This window comes from Hyla sarda, chromosome 11 (genome assembly GCF_029499605.1).
Source record: "Hyla sarda isolate aHylSar1 chromosome 11, aHylSar1.hap1, whole genome shotgun sequence".
Classification (NCBI taxonomy): Eukaryota; Metazoa; Chordata; class Amphibia; order Anura; family Hylidae; genus Hyla; species Hyla sarda.
Window position 1 is genome coordinate 85901348 of NC_079199.1, and position 18000 is coordinate 85919347.

The 18000-nt window shown below is 45.5% G+C and overlaps 1 protein-coding gene across 1 annotated transcript in view; it reads right to left on the minus strand.

The window, feature by feature from the left end:
• Positions 1-2500: 2500 nt before the first annotated feature.
• Positions 2501-18000, minus strand: part of LOC130295667 (uncharacterized) — a 114783-nt gene continuing 99283 nt past the window's right edge. The window contains exons 35-38 of the mRNA XM_056546661.1: positions 17614-17727; positions 17364-17438; positions 12161-13268; positions 2501-2771 (exon numbers count right to left, since the gene is read on the minus strand). Of these exons, the coding sequence (XP_056402636.1) occupies positions 12193-13268; positions 17364-17438; positions 17614-17727 (1265 nt within the window). The 3' untranslated portion in view covers positions 2501-2771; positions 12161-12192. The remainder of the gene's footprint in view (positions 2772-12160; positions 13269-17363; positions 17439-17613; positions 17728-18000) is intronic.

The following is an 18000-nucleotide window of genomic DNA, read 5'->3' on the forward strand; positions in this document are numbered from 1 at the left end:
ACGGCCTCTCTCCCCCTGCCTTTCCTGGGGGTGTATCGGGGTATACGCATGCGCACACACGCACCCTCATTTTACCATGGATATTTGGGTAAAAAACTTTTTTTACCCAAATATCCTTGGTAAAATGAGGGTGCATGTTACAGGCCGGTGCGTGGTATACCCCGATAAATACGGTATTTCCATCTACAGACCCATATAAGGGCTTGTTTTTTGCGTGACCAATTTTACTTTGTAATGAAACTTCTCATTTTACCATAAAATGTACAGCGAACCCAAAAAAATATTATTTTAGGAAGGAAATTTAAATGATAACCACAATTTTGCACATTTTGGAGGGTTTCGTTTTCACGCTGTACAGTTTACGGTAAAAATTACATGTGATTCGGTGGGTCAATACGATTAAAATGATACCCATGGCTAGATACTTTTAATATTTTTGTACCGCTTAAAAAAAAATCTAAACCATTTTTGTACAAAATCAGTGATCTAAAATCACCCTATTTTGACCACCTATAACTTTTTCATTTTTCTGAATATAGGGCGGCATGAGGGCTCATTTTTTTGTGCCGTCATCTGTACTTTTTATCCATACCCCATTTGCATATATATAAACCTTTATATCATTTTTTATAAAAATGTTTTATAAAATGTGACAAAAAAGCAGCATTTTTGGAGTTTTTAATTTTTTACGTTTACGCCTGTCTTTAAACCCTCCACAATATCTCATATGCTGGTACCCAGTATTGTACACAGTATTCCATATGTGGTCTAACTAGTGATTTGTACAGTGGTAGAATTATTTCCTTGTAGTAGGCATCTATGCCCCCTTTGATGCACCCCATATTTTTTTTGCTTTGGCAGTAGCTGCCTGACACTGGCTGTTACAGTTGAATTAACTGAAGTCCTTTTCAATGTTCGTTGTACCCAGTATTTTCCCAGCCTCGATTTTTTCTCTCCATGCGTATAACCTTACATTTATCAGTGTTGAACCTCATCTGTCACTTCTCATCCCAAGCCTTCAACTTATCAAGATCCATTTGTAACAGTGCACGGTCCTCCATTGTCTTATTTACTATACATAATTCACTGTCCTCTATTGTATTATATACTATACACAGTGCACTGTCCTCTATTGTGTTATTTACTATACGCAGTGCACTGTCCCCTATTGTGTTAACTGCTTTACAGAGCTTAGTATTATCTGCAAAGATTGATTATTTATTGTTCAATTTCTCTACAAGGTCGTTAATAAATATATAAAAAATATAGGGCCCAAAACTGCCATTATACCTCTTCCTGGGTTAGACAGGTGACATGTACTGGGGAGTTTACCATTTCCCACTTTATTTTATCTAGCATTTTATTTTCCTCTGTGAATACAGTGGAAAAGAATGTGTTTAATATATTTGCTTTTCCCTCATCGCCCTACAGAATTCCCTCTTTACTTTTTAAAGGGCCATCACGTTCAGTTTTAACCTTTTACTACCGTATTTATCGGGGTATACCACGCACCGGCCTATAACACGCACCCTCATTTTTCCAAGGAAAATACCAAAATATCCTTGGAAAAATGAGGGTTCGTGTGTGTGCAGGTGTAACTCGATAAACTGTTTCTGGCGGCTTCTGCAGTTCAATGATTTAAAGCAAGCGCTTTAAATTATTGACGTGCAGTGGCTTCTGTGGGGCAGAGTGCCGCTGCTCTATTCCCTCCCCGTCCCCGGTTTTATAGTTAAATATCCCGCCGCCGCCTGATTCCCTCCCCTTCCCCGGTTTTATAGTTACATGTGCCCTGGGGACTGAGGTCCTTCATGCTCCGGCGGCCTCCTGAGCTGTCACTGTGCGCCCCGCACTGACTGACGAGTAACGTCGTGTTGAGGACGTCACTCGTCATAGCGCAGTGCACAGTGACAGCTCAGGAGGCTGCCGGAGCATGAAGGACCTCAGTCCCCAGGGCACATGTAAATATAAAACCGGGGACGGGGAGGGAATTGGGCAGTGGCTGTGGCGGGACATATAACTATAAAACCGGGGATGGGGAGGGAATCTGGCAGTGGCAGTGGGGCTTTGGCCAGGCAGAAGCTGGTGCAGTTCAATGATTTAAAGCGCCTGCTTTAAATCATTGAACTGCAGATGCTTTTGCAGGGTCACAAACAGTCTATCGGCGTATAACACGCAAAAATGTTAGCATAAAAAATGCGTGCTATACGCCGATGAATACGGTATTTATGTAATTAAAGAATAATTTGGGGTTAGTTTTACTTTCTTTTGCAATGAGTCTGCCTCCAGTTTTGCTGCTTATCTGTTTTTTTTACAGATTTTTTTTTCTCCTTATAGCTTAAATGCTTTCTTTTTGTCATTTATTGCCCCCTTTACATTCGTATTCATCCACATTGGTTTTTCCCTGTTCATGGACCTTTTCCCATGGGCTATGTACCTCACTGTAATTCACACAATTTTGTTATACCAGTTGGTGCTGCTATAAATATTCTACCAGACATAATGGCAGCAGCAAGTAGGTTTAAAGTCACATTTTACTAATAGCAAAAAGTGTCATAACAGGAAAAAAAAAAAAAAAAAAATTAAAACTATATACAAATCACTGGACAACAGCAGCTCACATCTTATCTTCCGGGATGTATTATTCTACAGAAATAACGGCCTCATAAAGTGACGTGTTACACTATGTTGTCATAAACAGACTTTATCCATAACACGCGGCTCTTGATCATATCTGCGCCTCTGTGCTTTCTCGTAATGATGGAAAACGTCATCTGCAATTAATCACAAAATAAAAAATGTAAAAGTGAGGTACAGAAGTCCAGAGTGATTGAATTGACAGGAAATGTACTTTTACCACAACCATATACTATGTGAAAAGGAATAGGAATGGTAAGCAATAAAAAAAAAAGAGCAGAAGATAGAAGAGAGAGTGGAAAAGAATGGAGATAGAAGGGAGAAAAAGAAGGATATAAGGGAAGTGGAATAAAGATGAAAGGGAGAAACATAATAAAGGAGGAAAAGAAGAGAGTAAATATGGACAGGAAAAGAAGAGGAATTGAGAAAGAGGGGAAGAAGGGAGAAGTAAGAGTGACAGGAATCAAGGAAGGAAAAAAGGAAATCAAGGGGCAGTGGGAGCAGATTAACAGAAAAGAAAATGGAAATATGGAGAGGAGAGAGGAATAGAAAAGAGGAGGACGAGAAGTGGTAGGAAGAAAGAAAGAACAAGGAAGAGAAGGAATCTAGTTGGAAAGGAGACAGGAAACAAAATAAGAAAAAAACTGAAAAAGAAATTTAAGAAAGGAAATCTGGGATGGAAGAGGAGAGGTAGAGAAGGTAAGTAGGAGGAAGATTAAAAGCAAAAAAAGGGGGGGGGGGGAGAAGCAAATAGTAAAGTGAGGAAAAGTGTGAGAAAAGGAAAAATGATAAATGGGAAAAATGTGAGGAAAACTGTAAGAGAAGGAAGAGCAAAGGAATGGGAAGAAAAGAAAAACGGGTTTGAACAGGTGAAAGCAAAAAAGAATGAAAGGAGAAGAGGGGAGGAAGACAAAAATAAGAGAAACGGGTGGGGTGGGGAGTAGGTAAAGACCAGCAATTCCGTAATTCTTCCTATACTAAAGCAGCTGCTTCTGCAGAAAAAAATGCACTCAATGGGGGGGGGGGGGGGGGGGGGGATTCATCAATCTATATAGAGTAATTTTAGGTGTATTTTCTTGCGCAAGGATATTTCCTGCATTCTTTTTGTGCATCTTTTTTGGTGGAACTTTTTCTAAAGATGTCACCGTTCAGGTGTACCATAGAGCCGTTTTTTTTCTTGTAGACATGAATTTACTAACTGCGTCTTTTTTTGCGCACAAAAAGAATGCAAGTGTCATTTTTTTTTTGCGCAAATATACACCAGCTCCGAGCACACGTACAAGTCTGCCTTATATTTTTTTCAAGAGCTGAGATGAGCTGGATTCTATTACTGCACATGATTCACAGAGACCCGTGCGCACGTTTAGTAAATTTTGCGCAGCTAAATGACAAATACACGCAGCAGAAAGGGGTAAAAAAAGCTCTAGCATACACTGATGTTGATGAATCCCCGCTCAATATCCACAGGTTTTACATACTAAACCTGAATACATAGTTTAAAAAAAAGTAGATTTTTTATACTTACCGTAAAATCTATTTCTCGGTCGGCTCCATTGGGGGACCCAGAAACCGTGGGTATATCTTGCTGCCACTAGGAGGCTGACACTAGGCAACATAAAGAAAGTCGGCTGATCCTGGCAGGATATACCCCGCTTACTGTCTCTGAGCTAATCAGTTTAGTCCCAAAGCAGTAAGAGACGACCGGCAGAAAAAGGAAGAGGTTGTGCGAGGGATCCCCCCTACAGACAACAAAACCGTAGACCACAACAACAAATGGGTGGGTGCTGTATCCCCCAATGAATCCTCCGAGAAATAGATTTCGCGGTAAATATAAAAAAAATCTACTTTTCTAGGTCGGCTCCATTGGGGAACACAGAAACCGTGGCACGTACCAAAGCAGTCCACGGGGTGGGATAGAACCCAAAACCAGAAGAATCAGGCTGAGCCAACACCGTATGTAACACCTTGCGACCCAAACTGGCATCAGCAGACCCAAGAGTGTACACCTGGTAAAATTTTGTAAACGTGTGCAAGGACGACCGAAGCCCTGTGACAAGAGGGCCCCGGAAGCCCCAACGGAAAGAGTGGAATGAGCTTTGTCCCTTTACAACAGTAGGCTTCAGAGATGGCAGAACAGGTCCACCGTGAGATGGTCGCCTTGGAAGCTGGAAGTCCCTTGCGACGACCCTTCGGAAGAACTAAGGAGTCACACTGACAGAAAGAGGAGGTGACCGAAAAGTAAGACCGAACAGCTTGAACCACATCGAGACAATGGAGCGAGAGCTCCCTGGAGTGGGATGGGGCTGGGCAAAAAGAAGGGAGAACAATTTCTTCGTTCAGGAAGAGACCACTTTAGGCAAGAAAAAAAAGGAACCAGCCGGAAAACGACTTTGATCTAATGCAGAACCATAAATGGAGAACGGCAGGAGAGAGCTGCCAACTCGCAGACTCTCCGAATGGATGTGACCGCAATGAGGAAAGCCACCTTCCAGGAAAGTATACACAGAGGAATGTCCCAGAGGGGTTCGAAAGGAGCGCCCTGTAAGGCGCTAAGAACAAGGTTCGGATCCCAAGGTGGAGTGGGGGACCTGCATGGGGGAGCCGCATGAGCCATGCCCTGCAGAAAAGTGCGGACGTGAGAGTTGGAAGCCAAGAGTTGCTGAAAGAGGATGGAAAGAGCTGACACCTGTCCCCTGAGGGTACTGAATGCCAAATGCGGTTCCAAAAAGAAATTGAGGAAACAAAAAAGAGAGGGCAGCGCCTCGTGTGATACCGTACAAACAGGAAAACCCAGGTGGATCCCCCAGCAGGGTGTGCTCTCACCTGGTGACCCTCTTGGGGGTTAAGCGTGTCTCCCCGTTTTAGGGGTATTGGGTGGAATCCGTGCTGCAGCCGAAGGTGCCTAGACCGGTATCCTGGGCAGGAACCCGTAAAGTACTTGAATGAGGAGGAAAAAGGAGGCCCTTGTGTCCAGCGCTGCTCGGTCCAGAGATGGTTCAGGCAAGACGACGGTTTAAAAAGGTTTATTTATATATAATAAATAAATAAAACTGTTATTATAAAAATGCATGCAGGCAATAACGCGTTTCGGGATCAGCATATCCCTTCTTCAGATTGCAGATTTAAAAATGATGAAACAGAACATTTAAATAGGCGCCAGACCGATATTCCAGGTCAGGGGGCGGGTATCTGACCCGGATCGGCGTAATGTCTTAAAATTTTACCATTAGGGAGACTCGTTAAAAAGAAACATAATACACAGGGCATATATTGTAAGAATAAAGCAGATGTGTATCTAAGAACAAAATATCACAAAAGCCCATTCACCGTGATATTTTGTTCTTAGATACACATCTGCTTTATTCTTACAATATATGCCCCGTGTATTATGTTTCTTTTTAACGAGTCTCCCTAATGGTAAAATTTTAAGACATTACGCCGATCCGGATCCGGGTCAGATACACGCCCCCTGACCTGGAATATCGGTCTGGTGCCTATTTAAATGTTCTGTTTCATCATTTTTACATCTGCAATCTGAAGAAGGGATATGCTGATCCCGAAACACGTTATTGCCTGCATGCATTTTTATAATAACACTTTTATTTATTTATTATATATAAATAAACCTTTTTAAACCTACGTCTTGCCTGAAACATCTCTGGACCGAGCAGCGCTGGACACAAGGGCCTCCTTTTTCCTCATCATTCAAATGCTGTTCCAGACCAGTTTGCAAAAAAGGAAAGAAGGCGCAGAAAAGAGAAAACGATTGGAGAGAGGGACTGAGACTCGCGCCACCTGAAATAGGCCCACCAAGTACGGTAATAAATCCTAGCGGAGGACGGCTTGCGAGCCCCTAAGCATGGTGCGGATCACCTGGGTAAAAAACCCCTGAGCCCTCAGAACCGTGGTCTCAACAGCCACACTGTTAAATGCAGTGACAGTAAATTGGGGTGGCAGAGAGAAAGCTGCGAGAGCAGGTCAGGGAGAGCTGAAAGATTGAGGGGTACGGCGGCGACGAGACGAACGACATCGGCATACCACGCCTGTCTGTGCCAGTCTGGAGCCACGAGGATTGCCGAGACGCCTTCCGCCTTGAGTTTCCTCACTACCCTGGGAAAAAGGGGAAGCAGAGGAAAGAGATAAAGGAGGGCGAAGGGCGACCAGGCGATTACCAGGGCGTCCACGCCCAGAGCCAGAGGATCACGGGACTTTGCAACGAAGCGAGGGACTTGCTTGTTGTGATGTGACACGAAGTGATACACGTCTGGGGTCCCCCAGTAGTTGCAGATCTCTGCAAACACCTCCGGGTGGACAGACCATTCTCCGGGGTCGGCTAAGGAGCGACTGAGGAAGTCCACCTCCCAATTGTCCACCCCTGGGATGCGAGTCGCCGAGATTGATGAGACCCGGCTCTCGGCCCATCGCAGAATCCTGGAGACTTTGGCCATTGCCGAGGGGCAGCGGGTGCCGCCCTGGCGATAGATATTTGCCACAGCCATGGTGTTGTCCGACTGGACAAGAACAGGATGGCTCTGAAGAAGCGTCTCCCAATGAAGGAGACAAAAGGAAAATGGCCAGGAGTTCCAGAAGGTTGTTGGAGAGGAGAGTCTCCCGGGAGGACCAACGGCCCTGGACCGTCCGGTCCGGGAAGACTCCCCCCAACCCAGAAGGCTTGAATCGGTCGTGGCGACCTGCCAATGAAGAGGCAGAAAAGACCGCCCCCGTTGAAGATGGAGAGTGGAGCCACCACAGGAGAGACTGGCTGAGGGGGCAAAGAATCTTGCGATCGAGGGAAAGTGGTGACCGAGACAGAAGGGCCAGCTGAGGAAGCAGACACCGGAACTGGGCAAAGGGAACGGCCTCCATGGCCGCCACCATCTGACCCAGCACTTCCATGCAGGAGCGAATGGAGATCGGAGCCAGGCATTGTAAGAGGCAGACGCCTGCTGACAGGGTGCGGAGCTTGTCCAGCTGAAGTCAAACCCAGGCAGCCGCCGTATCGAAACGGAGTCCCAAGAAAATCAGAGACTGGGTGGAAGACAGATTGGACTTCTCCTGATTGATCACCCAGCCGTAACTGGATAATGTCTGGATCGTGAGGTGGAGACTCTCCTGATTTTTGATCTTGGATGGGGCCTTGACCAGGAAATCATCCAGGTAAAGGATCACTGACACTCCCCGAGCACGAAGAATGGCAATGACCACTGCCATGACCTTGGTGAAGACCCTGGGTGCCGTGGCCAGGCCAAAGGGAAGAGCCACAAACTGAAAATGGCCCGCCGACACGGCAAAGCAGAGGAAGTGCTGTTGAGCAGGAAAAATGGGGATGTGCAGATATGTGTCCTGGATGTCCCCTGGTCCTGCAACAACCGACTCGAGGGACTCCATGCGGAAATGCCGCAGGAGCAAGTGGCGGTTGAGGAGCTTCAGGTCCAGGATAGGACGGACAGAGTCCCCTTTCTTGGGGACGACAAAAAGATTTGAATAACGCTCTTTGGGGGGAACCGGGATGATTAATCCCTAAGCAAGAAGCGCATTAAGAGCGACTTGGAAAGCTGCCACCAACGAGGAGGGCGGGAACAGAAAAAACAATCCCGGGGAAAGGAAAAGAATTCTATGCGGTAGCCGTCTGAAACGACGTCCCGAACCAGAGTCCTGTATCTGAGCCAGCCATGTATCCTGAAATAGGGATAAGCAACCTCCCACCCGAGAAGGAGACTTGGGTGGGGGTGCCCCTTCAGGTAAAAGGAGGCTTGCGGTTACCTGCTTTTGCGGTCAAATTCAGTGTGAGGACTGAATACCTTGAGAGAGCGTCTGAAGCAGCAAAAGGAGACTTCAGGAGCCGGGTCCGAAGTTCCAGGGTCCTGCAAGTTGAAGGTGTCTCTAATGGCTGACACTAAAATGTCCACCATGTCAGAAAAGTTAGTCCGGTCCTCCTGATCCGAGGGAGGGTCTGACACCTTGTCCTCCAGCTCTCCAGGAGACAGAGAGCGAGCATTGGTGGATTTGGACTGAGGTGAAGTGGACCTGGAGTGGGGAGCTGAAGACCTGGAACGGACGCCGGGAGATCTACCATGGGAGCAGGGACATCGCCAGGAAGCCAGGGGCATGAAGCAGGACTAGCGAGAAGGGGACCTATCCCCACCCCGTGGCTCCGGGAAGGAGTCAGACAACAAGACCTTAGAGCGTTTGTGGGAAAGCTTTAAGGGGGAATCAGGAGAGACCAAGCAGTGGTCCCGGTTAGAAGGTCCAAATGAGATCCGTGCCAGGTCGGAAATAGACTGAGAAAGGAAGGAGACCCATTCTGGTGTGGAAGAAGAAACTGCATGTTCTAAGGGGTTATTCTGGCAGGGGCACAGGAGGGCTGGGTCACACAGAAGAACAGGCAGGACAGGTAGCAGGCATTTTAGATTTGCAGCTCACACATGAATAGTAAGTGACTAGGGCTGAAGTCCCCTGTCTGGTAGGAACATTGGGTCTGGGGTCGGACATAGCGCTAGTAAGAAGAAGTCCTTTCCAGATATACAGGACATATTCAACCCTGCTACTTCCAAAACTGCTGGATATTATTAATGAATCCTGGAGGGGGGCGTTCTCCCTAAGTCGATGTGTGAGGCTAACATCACACTTATTAGGAAGAAAGATAAAGATCCTTTAGATTTGGGTTCATATCGCCCCATCTCCTTGCTCAATACAGATATAAAAATAATAGCGAAGGTATTGGCAAGGAGATTAGATAAAGTGGTGGAAGTAGTGGTGGGGAGAGACCAAGGGGGGTTTAGGTCGGGAAGGACGGTCCATGACAATATCCACCAGGTGTATGAGGCAATCCAGAGTAGAGCTCGGGGCCCCCGCTCCATCCTGTCATTGGATGCAACTAAAGCCTTTGATAGGGTGGAGTGGGGATACCTTTGGGAAGTGCTGAGGAGGGTGGGGGTGAGCCCGGGATTACTGAGTTATATTCAGTTACTGTACACTAATCCGGAGGCGAGTGTAGTGGTGGATAGAATTCCCTCTTACCCATTCAAATTAAGTAGAGGAACAAGACAGGGGTGCCCCCTCTCACCTTTTTTATTTTTAATTTACATGGAACCCCTAGCGGCTTGGATAAGAGATAGCAATGTTTACGAGGGATTTGGAGTAAACGGAGAAAGAAATAAGATTTTACTATTTGCAGATGATATTCTCCTTTTTGTAACTAACCCACAAGAAAAAATACACCAGATTATGAAAATGTTTGATGTATTTGCCCCTCTATCGGGGTTGGAGATAAATTGGAGTAAATCTAATATGCTCCCCCTGGATGAAGATATGGGGGTGAAGGTAGGAAGATTGTCCGTGCTAAAGAAAACTGAATGTTTCCCTTATTTGGGAGTGAAAATAGCAGCCACAAATGATAAGTTTGTGAGTAATAATATACGCCCTCTATTAAATAGTTTAGAGAAGAGAGTGGAAGTGTGGATTAAAATGCCCTTCTCGATGTCAGAAAGGATGGCGATAGTAAAAATGGTGGTCCTCCCACAGATCCTGTTCTTTCTTAGCGCATCGCCAATGTGGATCGGTAAGGGGTGGTTCCGGAGGATTGAAGTGATACTGGGTAGACTTCTATGGGGAAGGAAAAGGGTTCGTTTGAAGTACTGAATAATGAATTGGTATACTTTTTAGATGTAAACAAGTATAAGTTGGTTATATGGTCTTTTTGACTGGTGCTGCTATGTATATCTGAATTGTATACTGTAGTTCTGGAAATTATACTATTACAATAAAGTGTTAAATTACAAAAAAAAAAAAAAAAAGGGAGAAGACAGCAAAGAAAAAATCGGAGCAATCTCACCCAGGTTCCTGTGTCCTGAAGATGGAGCTAGAAACATAGAAGTCCACAGCAGGGGAGCAAGCACTCGTTCAAGGAAGAGAGTAGCCCAGGGAACCAGCATGGTTCCCCCCCCCCCACAGGAGTGGAAGGGGATGGGAGCGCTGTACAGAGAGCACACTCCTATAAAAAGTGGGCGGAGTTCGTGCCCAACTGAGAAGGCCAAAGCCACGGCCTAAATTAATATGCCCCCGGACAGTAAAGGTATAAAGCCGGGCGCGCGCCCGGAGAACCGCGGGCAAGAAATGCGGCCAGCGCAGATGTGCAGCAGGACAGAAGTGCTGGGCGGACGTGCCGCCCAACAGAAGCTGCACGGCCGCGAGAGTGGAGGCGGCGATACAGTGAGGGGTGCAGTAGAAGTGAGGGAGCTACTGAGTGAAGGCACCGAATGCCAGGCTCCTGTGTCCCAGTGAAAGCACATAAACCCCTGTAATCACCTCTGCCATACCTGAAGGGATAGCAGCAGGAAGCATGGCCCCTCTAGAACAATAAAGAAAAGAAAGAAGGAAAGGAGGGTAGGGAGTTCTGGCATGTGGATACTCACCTGACCCGCTAATACTCACCTATCGACGTTTTTAACCAGCTAGGCAGCTGCATTATGCCAGGCTGCAACAGCAAGTCGAGCAGGGACCATAGGGGGACCTGGACCCTAGGAACAACCCCTGGTGCTGGCCGTTGGCGAGAAGGGGTTACCAGCACATACTCTATGTGCTGTGCCACTTCATGGCATTAGGGGAAACAGGTAGCGCCATGCTCCTGAACCCCCACCTGAAAAAAGAAAAGAAAAGGGAGGAAAAAATCTGACTAAACAGCCCTAACTAAAAAATAAGAAAAAGTCCAGGTCTGGAGAACTGCAGACCGGTGTCTGCCTCCTACGTACATAGTGTCAAGCAAGATATACCCACGGTTTCTGTGTCCCCCAATGGAGCCGACCGAGAAATATAAATTTATCTCCCTATTTAATAAATTTAAAAACTTTGCATGCAAATTCAATGACTATTTAAATGCATTATAGTACCTTCACATAGTGTGAATATGTTCTTAAACTAGCCTGCGTACTGCTGAGCAGTGGTTTCTGCCCTTTCATCAGATCTCAGAACTCTCTCGCCTACATTATGGAATTGTAACATACACTATTCTCTCATTTACAAGAGCAGCTGTACAATTTAAACATGATGGCAGTATTAAAATAAAAGCTGCCACTGCTCGAGAGCAGTTCTTCATTCTTGCTCCTTGCTGGGAGATCATGGGGATCAGCATTTATGACATAAATCTGACTTAATACAATATATGGATAGCCTGTATTAAATGGGACCTCTCATTAAAACAAATTTTTGATATTGCACCCCGTTCTGAGAGAGGGGGGCGGGGGTCCAACCAACAGCATATGGGAGTTTAGTGTGAGAGGAGCTATGATTGGTGAGGCTTGACACACCCCCTCAGCACTCCAGGCTGCACTTCCTGTGTTTGGACTTCGGTCCAAAGTCTGTGTATAAGATGGGGGAAAAGCGGGCTCTATAAAACATAGAAAACTTCTTTTTTTTTTTTAAACAAAGTATATTAGAAATATTTTTTATTTACCATAAGGAGTGCTATAGCAAAAAAAAAAAAAAAGTTTTAATGAGAGTAACCCTTCAACGAGACACCATCACTTACAGAAATATTTGCTTGTTTTTTCTTAGAAGGCTTTAAGGTAGATTTGTTGTTTTGTTTTTGAGAATGCTGCGAGGGTAGGCAGGAGCTTTGGGAGGATCCTGGCTGACCAAATTGCCTTGTTGCCTGTCTGAAGGAAATTTAGTTGAATCTGTTGGTTGGTAACTCTGAGATGCTGCCGGCTGGTAATTCTGAGATGCTGCCGGCTGGTAACTCTGAGATCCTGCCGCCTGGTAACTCTGAGCTCCTGCCGCCTGGTAACTCTGAGCTCCTGCCGCCTGGTAGCTCTGAGCTCCCGCCGCCTGGTAGCTCTGAGCTCCCGCCGCCTGGTAGCTCTGAGCTCCCGCCGGCTGGTAGCTCTGCGATCCCGCCGGCTGGTAGCTCTGCGATCCCGCCGGCTGGTAGCTCTGCGATCCCGCCGGCTGGTAGCTCTGCGATCCCGCCGGCTGGTAGCTCTGCGATCCTGCCGGCTGGTAGCTCTGCGATCCCGCCGGCTGGTAGCTCTGCGATCCCGCCGGCTGGTAGCTCTGCGATCCCGCCGGCTGGTAGCTCTGTGATCCTGCCGGCTGGTAGCTCTGTGATCCCCCCGGCTGGTAACTCTGAGAACCTGCCGCCTGGTAACTCTGAGAACCTGCCGCCTGGTAACTCTGAGAACCGGCCGGCTGGTAACTCTGAGAACCGGCCGGCTGGTAACTCTGAGAACCGGCCGGCTGGTAACTCTGAGAACCGGCCGGCTGGTAACTCTGAGAACCGGCCGGCTGGTAACTCTGAGAACCGGCCGGCTGGTAACTCTGAGAACCTGCCGGCTGGTAACTCTGAGATCCTGCCGGCTGGTAACTCTGAGATCCTGCCGGCTGGTAACTCTGAGATCCTGCCGGCTGGTAACTCTGAGATCCTGCCGGCTGGTAACTCTGAGATCCTGCCGGCTGGTAACTCTGAGATCCTGCCGGCTGGTAACTCTGAGATCCTGCCGGCTGGTAACTCTGAGGTCCTGTTGGCTGGTGACTTTGAGGTCCTGCCGGCTGGTAACTCTGAGCTCCAGTCGGCTGTCGACTCTGAGGTCCTGTCGGCTGGTAAGTTTGAGATCCTGTCGGCTGATAAGTTTGAGACCCTGCAATGCAACAATGAACAGGAGTTGAGTGAGATACATAATCATTTATTTACTGCATTACTACTAATTTCACTAGCTAAATGTAAGGACAAGACAAATCCTGTTTAAGTCACTATTCCTTTGCATAATCAGTTATGTGCCATGGACACTCCTTCCATGTGGTTAAAATGGTTTACCCATGAAAGACAATTATGATATATAGATATGCCACAGAGGTTTGATTGGTGGTGGTCTGACCATGTGGACCCCCAATCAATCCAAAACAACTGTGCTTATGGTGCTACTTCTGCAACCTCCGTTGGCGCTAATAAAGATAGAGACTGCATACTCAGTTACTCCTGTAATTGGAGTCAGTGGGTTACCAGTAGTCAGACATCCACCAACCATTACACTCTGACAAAGGTCTGAAGATCTAGGCCAGGATAAATGGTTAGAAAGTGCCCAACTCTGTTCACCAGCAGCTTCCCAACAAATAGTCAAACATTTTCTACAGCCAAAACTAAGGAAGATCAGTCCATACTACTTTCACTAAGTTTAACCCCATAAGGACCAAGCCCATTTTCACCTTAAGGACCAGGCCAATTTTATTTTTGCATTTTTGGTTTTTTTCTCCTCGCCTTCTAAAATCCATAACTTTTTTTATAATTTCCTTTGCAGACCCATATAAGGGCTTGTAATGACACCTATCATTTTTCCAGAAAATGTACGGCAAACCCAAAAAATAACCGGAATTCCCACGGGCGTATCCATACGCTCTGGTCCTTAAGGACTTGGGATGCAGGGTGTATGTATATGCCCTACATCCTGAACAGGTTAAAATCACCCTATTTTGAACACTTTTCCTTTTTTTCTGTATATGGGGCGGTATGAGGGCAAATTTTTTGCACCATGATCTGTACTTTTTTTGATACCACATTTGCTGATATAAAACTTTTAAATCACTTTTTATAAATTTCTTTTTGGAATAAAATGTGACAAAAAAGCAGCAATTTTGGACTTTAAAAAAAAAAAATTACGTTTATGGTGTTCAGCGTACGGGATCATTAACATTACATTTTGATAGTTCAGACATTTGCGCACGCGGAGATACAAATATGTTTATTACAGTTTTTCTTTTTACGCTTTTTGGGGGTAAAATGGGAAAAAGGGACAATTTCCATTTTTATTGGGGGAGGGGATATTTCACATTTTTTTACTTTTTATTTTTAACTTTTATTTTACACTTTTTATGTCCCCATAGGTGATATTTATAGCAATCACTTGATTGCTAATACTGTTCAGTGCTATGCATAGGGCATAGCATTGATCAGTGTTATCGGCTATCTTCTGCTCTGGTCTGCTCCATCTCAGACCAAAGCAGAAGACCCCAGGAGACTGCCGGAGGCAGCACCGTGGGCAATGCGATCATCTATTTAAACGTCCGCATTGCCGCAGATGCCGTTATCTGTATTGATTACGGCATCTGAGGGGTTAATGGCGGACATCAGCGCAATCTCTGATGTCTGCCATTAACGCCAGGCCCCCGGCTACTATCAGTGCCCCCGGCTACCTGCAGTGCATGACGCGAGCACCGCTCCGATGCTCACGGTCATGTACAGGATGTAAATGTACGTCCTGGCGAGTGAAGTATCACCGCACCAGGACGTACATTTATGTTTGTGGTCGTTAAATGGGTCAGGACTTTGTGATTGATGGTTTATCCTCAATATAAGCCATATCTACTTGACGGCACCATGCCGATTACCTGTTAGGCAAAGCTGCTGCACCTGGTTGTATACTTTTAGTAAAGATGGAGCAGTTGGCTCTGTTTACTGCACAATGGCCAAGTCAGGTTACTGCAGACACAGTGGTCCTGATTTACTACCGTAGACAAGGTGCGTAATGGAAAAAAAGGTTTGCTCACTTGGAGCATTAATCCCTCAGCACTTCCAGACACATCAATGTGTATAAAAACATGAGCTTTATTTCATCTTTATTAAAAGCATCAGGGTAATAAATCAAGTTAAAAACATGGACCGATGCGTTTCGGCTGTGTAGCCTCGAAAAAGGTTACACAGCCGAAACGCGTCGGTCCATGTTTTTAACTTGATGTGTTACCCTGATGCTTTTAATGAAGATGAAATAAAGCTTGTGTTTTTATGCACATTGATGTGTCTGGAAGTGCTGAGAGATTCCTGCTCCCAGTGAGCAAACCTTTTTTCCATTACGCACCTTGTCTACGGCAGCAACTGGAACAATCAGGAATCATGGCAGCTACAATCTACATGGAGAGGTGATCGGATTTTTTTTCCTGTTATTTGTTAAGTCCTGATTTACTAGTGTCAACCCGGCCTGTTTAGATGGAATTTGTGGTGCAAGGAGTCAAAACAAACCCAGAAAAGAGGCATGGTCACCCAGTATAGGGACATGATCACACAACCCGACCTATTTTCTATTGAATTCACACAAAATCCTGTGAATATATGGCTGGAATTCTCACCAAGAAAATGATGGTCAGAACTTTCCTGACCTGTGTGTCCCCATAGTAAATAGTGGAAGTCTGAACAAACATTTCACACAAATAAAATCCCACTAATAAAACACTTTTAGTACAATAGAACCAATGTATGATGTTTTCTGCTTCACTGTGTACATATGGAAGCTGCGACTTAGTGGGGGTGTTGGCGGGATAGGTCATCAATCACAAAGTTCTGGAAAACCCATTTAATGGTACCTGTACACATTCACAGTCAGTCTAATGTGCTGTGTGAAATAAATCAGGGAATTAAGTGCTACATTGGGGGGAGGGGGGAGGGATATTTTCAATGCATTTAACCCAATCATTTGTTGTAAACACACTGAAATATATATTTTTTAGACTAGGTGCCACATTTATAAAGGACATGTTCCACTTTGTTTTAGTACTTAAGCCTAACAAATCTCTACAGCGCCCTGGAACCAAGGGCGCTATAAAAAAAAAAATAATGATAAATTTAGTGAGGCTGTGTTTCAATATTAAAGAGGTTGTCTATCCCCACAAAATTCTTGTCCCACCGTAGTCAAATGATTGGTGGAATGGGCAGTTTCTGCACGGCAAAAGCAAGAAAGCGCTGCTTAGCCAGGACCAGGCACCGTTTGGCAGGATAAGGCAGGGAATCAGGGCAGGAGAGTATAATTTTGTTTTATATTTTTTTTTTTCCATTTTCATACCCAAGCTCATGGACAAGAATTTTGTGGGGCTGGATACCCCTGAAAAAGATATAAGAAGACGGTAAACAAAAATAAAATGATAAAATAACAGTAAGCTAGTGGGGGTGGGATCCATACCAAGTTTTGGTATTGGTCAAAAATGATTTCTGGGTATGCTCCTGGCTCCACCAAAATGGCCTTTTTAATAGGGAATAGTGAACTTCGGTTTGGAGGCAGGCTTCATTATGTGGAGCTGTATAACCTTCTAGCTTAAAACTTTTGAAGAATCTTATAGCTTTCTATGAAACTCAAAGAACAAAGAATAAACATTCGTAATGGAGTAATCCAGCGCTTTTTTTTTTTATGATTGTGCCCGGGCTGCAAAAAGTAAGAAACAAACAAAAAATATATAGCCTTTCTGTCCTCCGGTCCCGGTCTTCTTCCTGCTTCCATGTGCACAGATCGTCACACTGCGATCAGCGTATTGCCGGCCACAGCGATGTCCCACCTCGGCTGGTGATCGACTGATCACAGTGTCATGTAACCAGCCCGGGCAGCAGGCAGAAGGCGGGAGGGCCCAGGCCTCTTACATGACAGTGCGCTCAGCCTATCACAGGCGTGACATCGCTGAGGCCAGCGATACGCTGATCGCAGTGTGATGATACGTGCACATGGACGCAGGAAGAAGACCAGGATAAGAGGACAGAAGGGCTATATGGGCGCATAGTCAAAGGTCACATGCAGTGGTTTCATGTCATCCATGAATAACACATAAAATAAGCTTGCCATGTGAGGACTACCACCTCATTTGTTTATGACACAGGATGCCAATGTTAGAAAACTCCTTTAGCAACACTATATAAGATGCATTGTGTAAAGATTTGTATAGATACAAAGATGAATAAATACCAGAAGATATGTTCATACCTGGTTCAGGTTTTGCCTCGCTCGGTGCTGCTTTGCTATTGGTTTGAGATTGCCACTGGTTTTGGGTGTATTGCTCTGTCAAGAAACACACAGGTGATTATTTGTTAATTTACCTCCTTTCTGTATACAGACGTCCTCTCCCTCCATTCAGTCACACGCCACCCAATAATAGCACTTTATACAAAGTCTATGCTTCAGGGGGAAAGTGTATTGGCATAGTAAAGAGTCAGTAAATCCAAATGTATAATACCTCCATATCTTCCTCCTCCGCTCCCGGTAGCGGTTCGTGCATCATTATAGAAACCTTGATTTCCAGTCTTTGGTCCACTACTCCACTGCGTTTGCTTATACTTTGCTTCCATGTCTATAAAAATAAAAGCATATGCATCATAATTGCCAAGTAAGGTAAATAGACGGCTGCATTCCATTGATCTGGCAGCCGGTGGTCTGGAGTTGCTATGAAAGAAGCACAGAAAAGTCATGAAATACCTGGAGGCTCCCCGGTGCTATTGAATTTGGAGGTACATGATGGTGAAAATTACGAACCCCATATTTGGGAAATAGGGATTCTGGCTACACAGCACAACACATCCAGTAATGGGATTAATCTGATAATCTGGCAGTTATGAGAAAATCT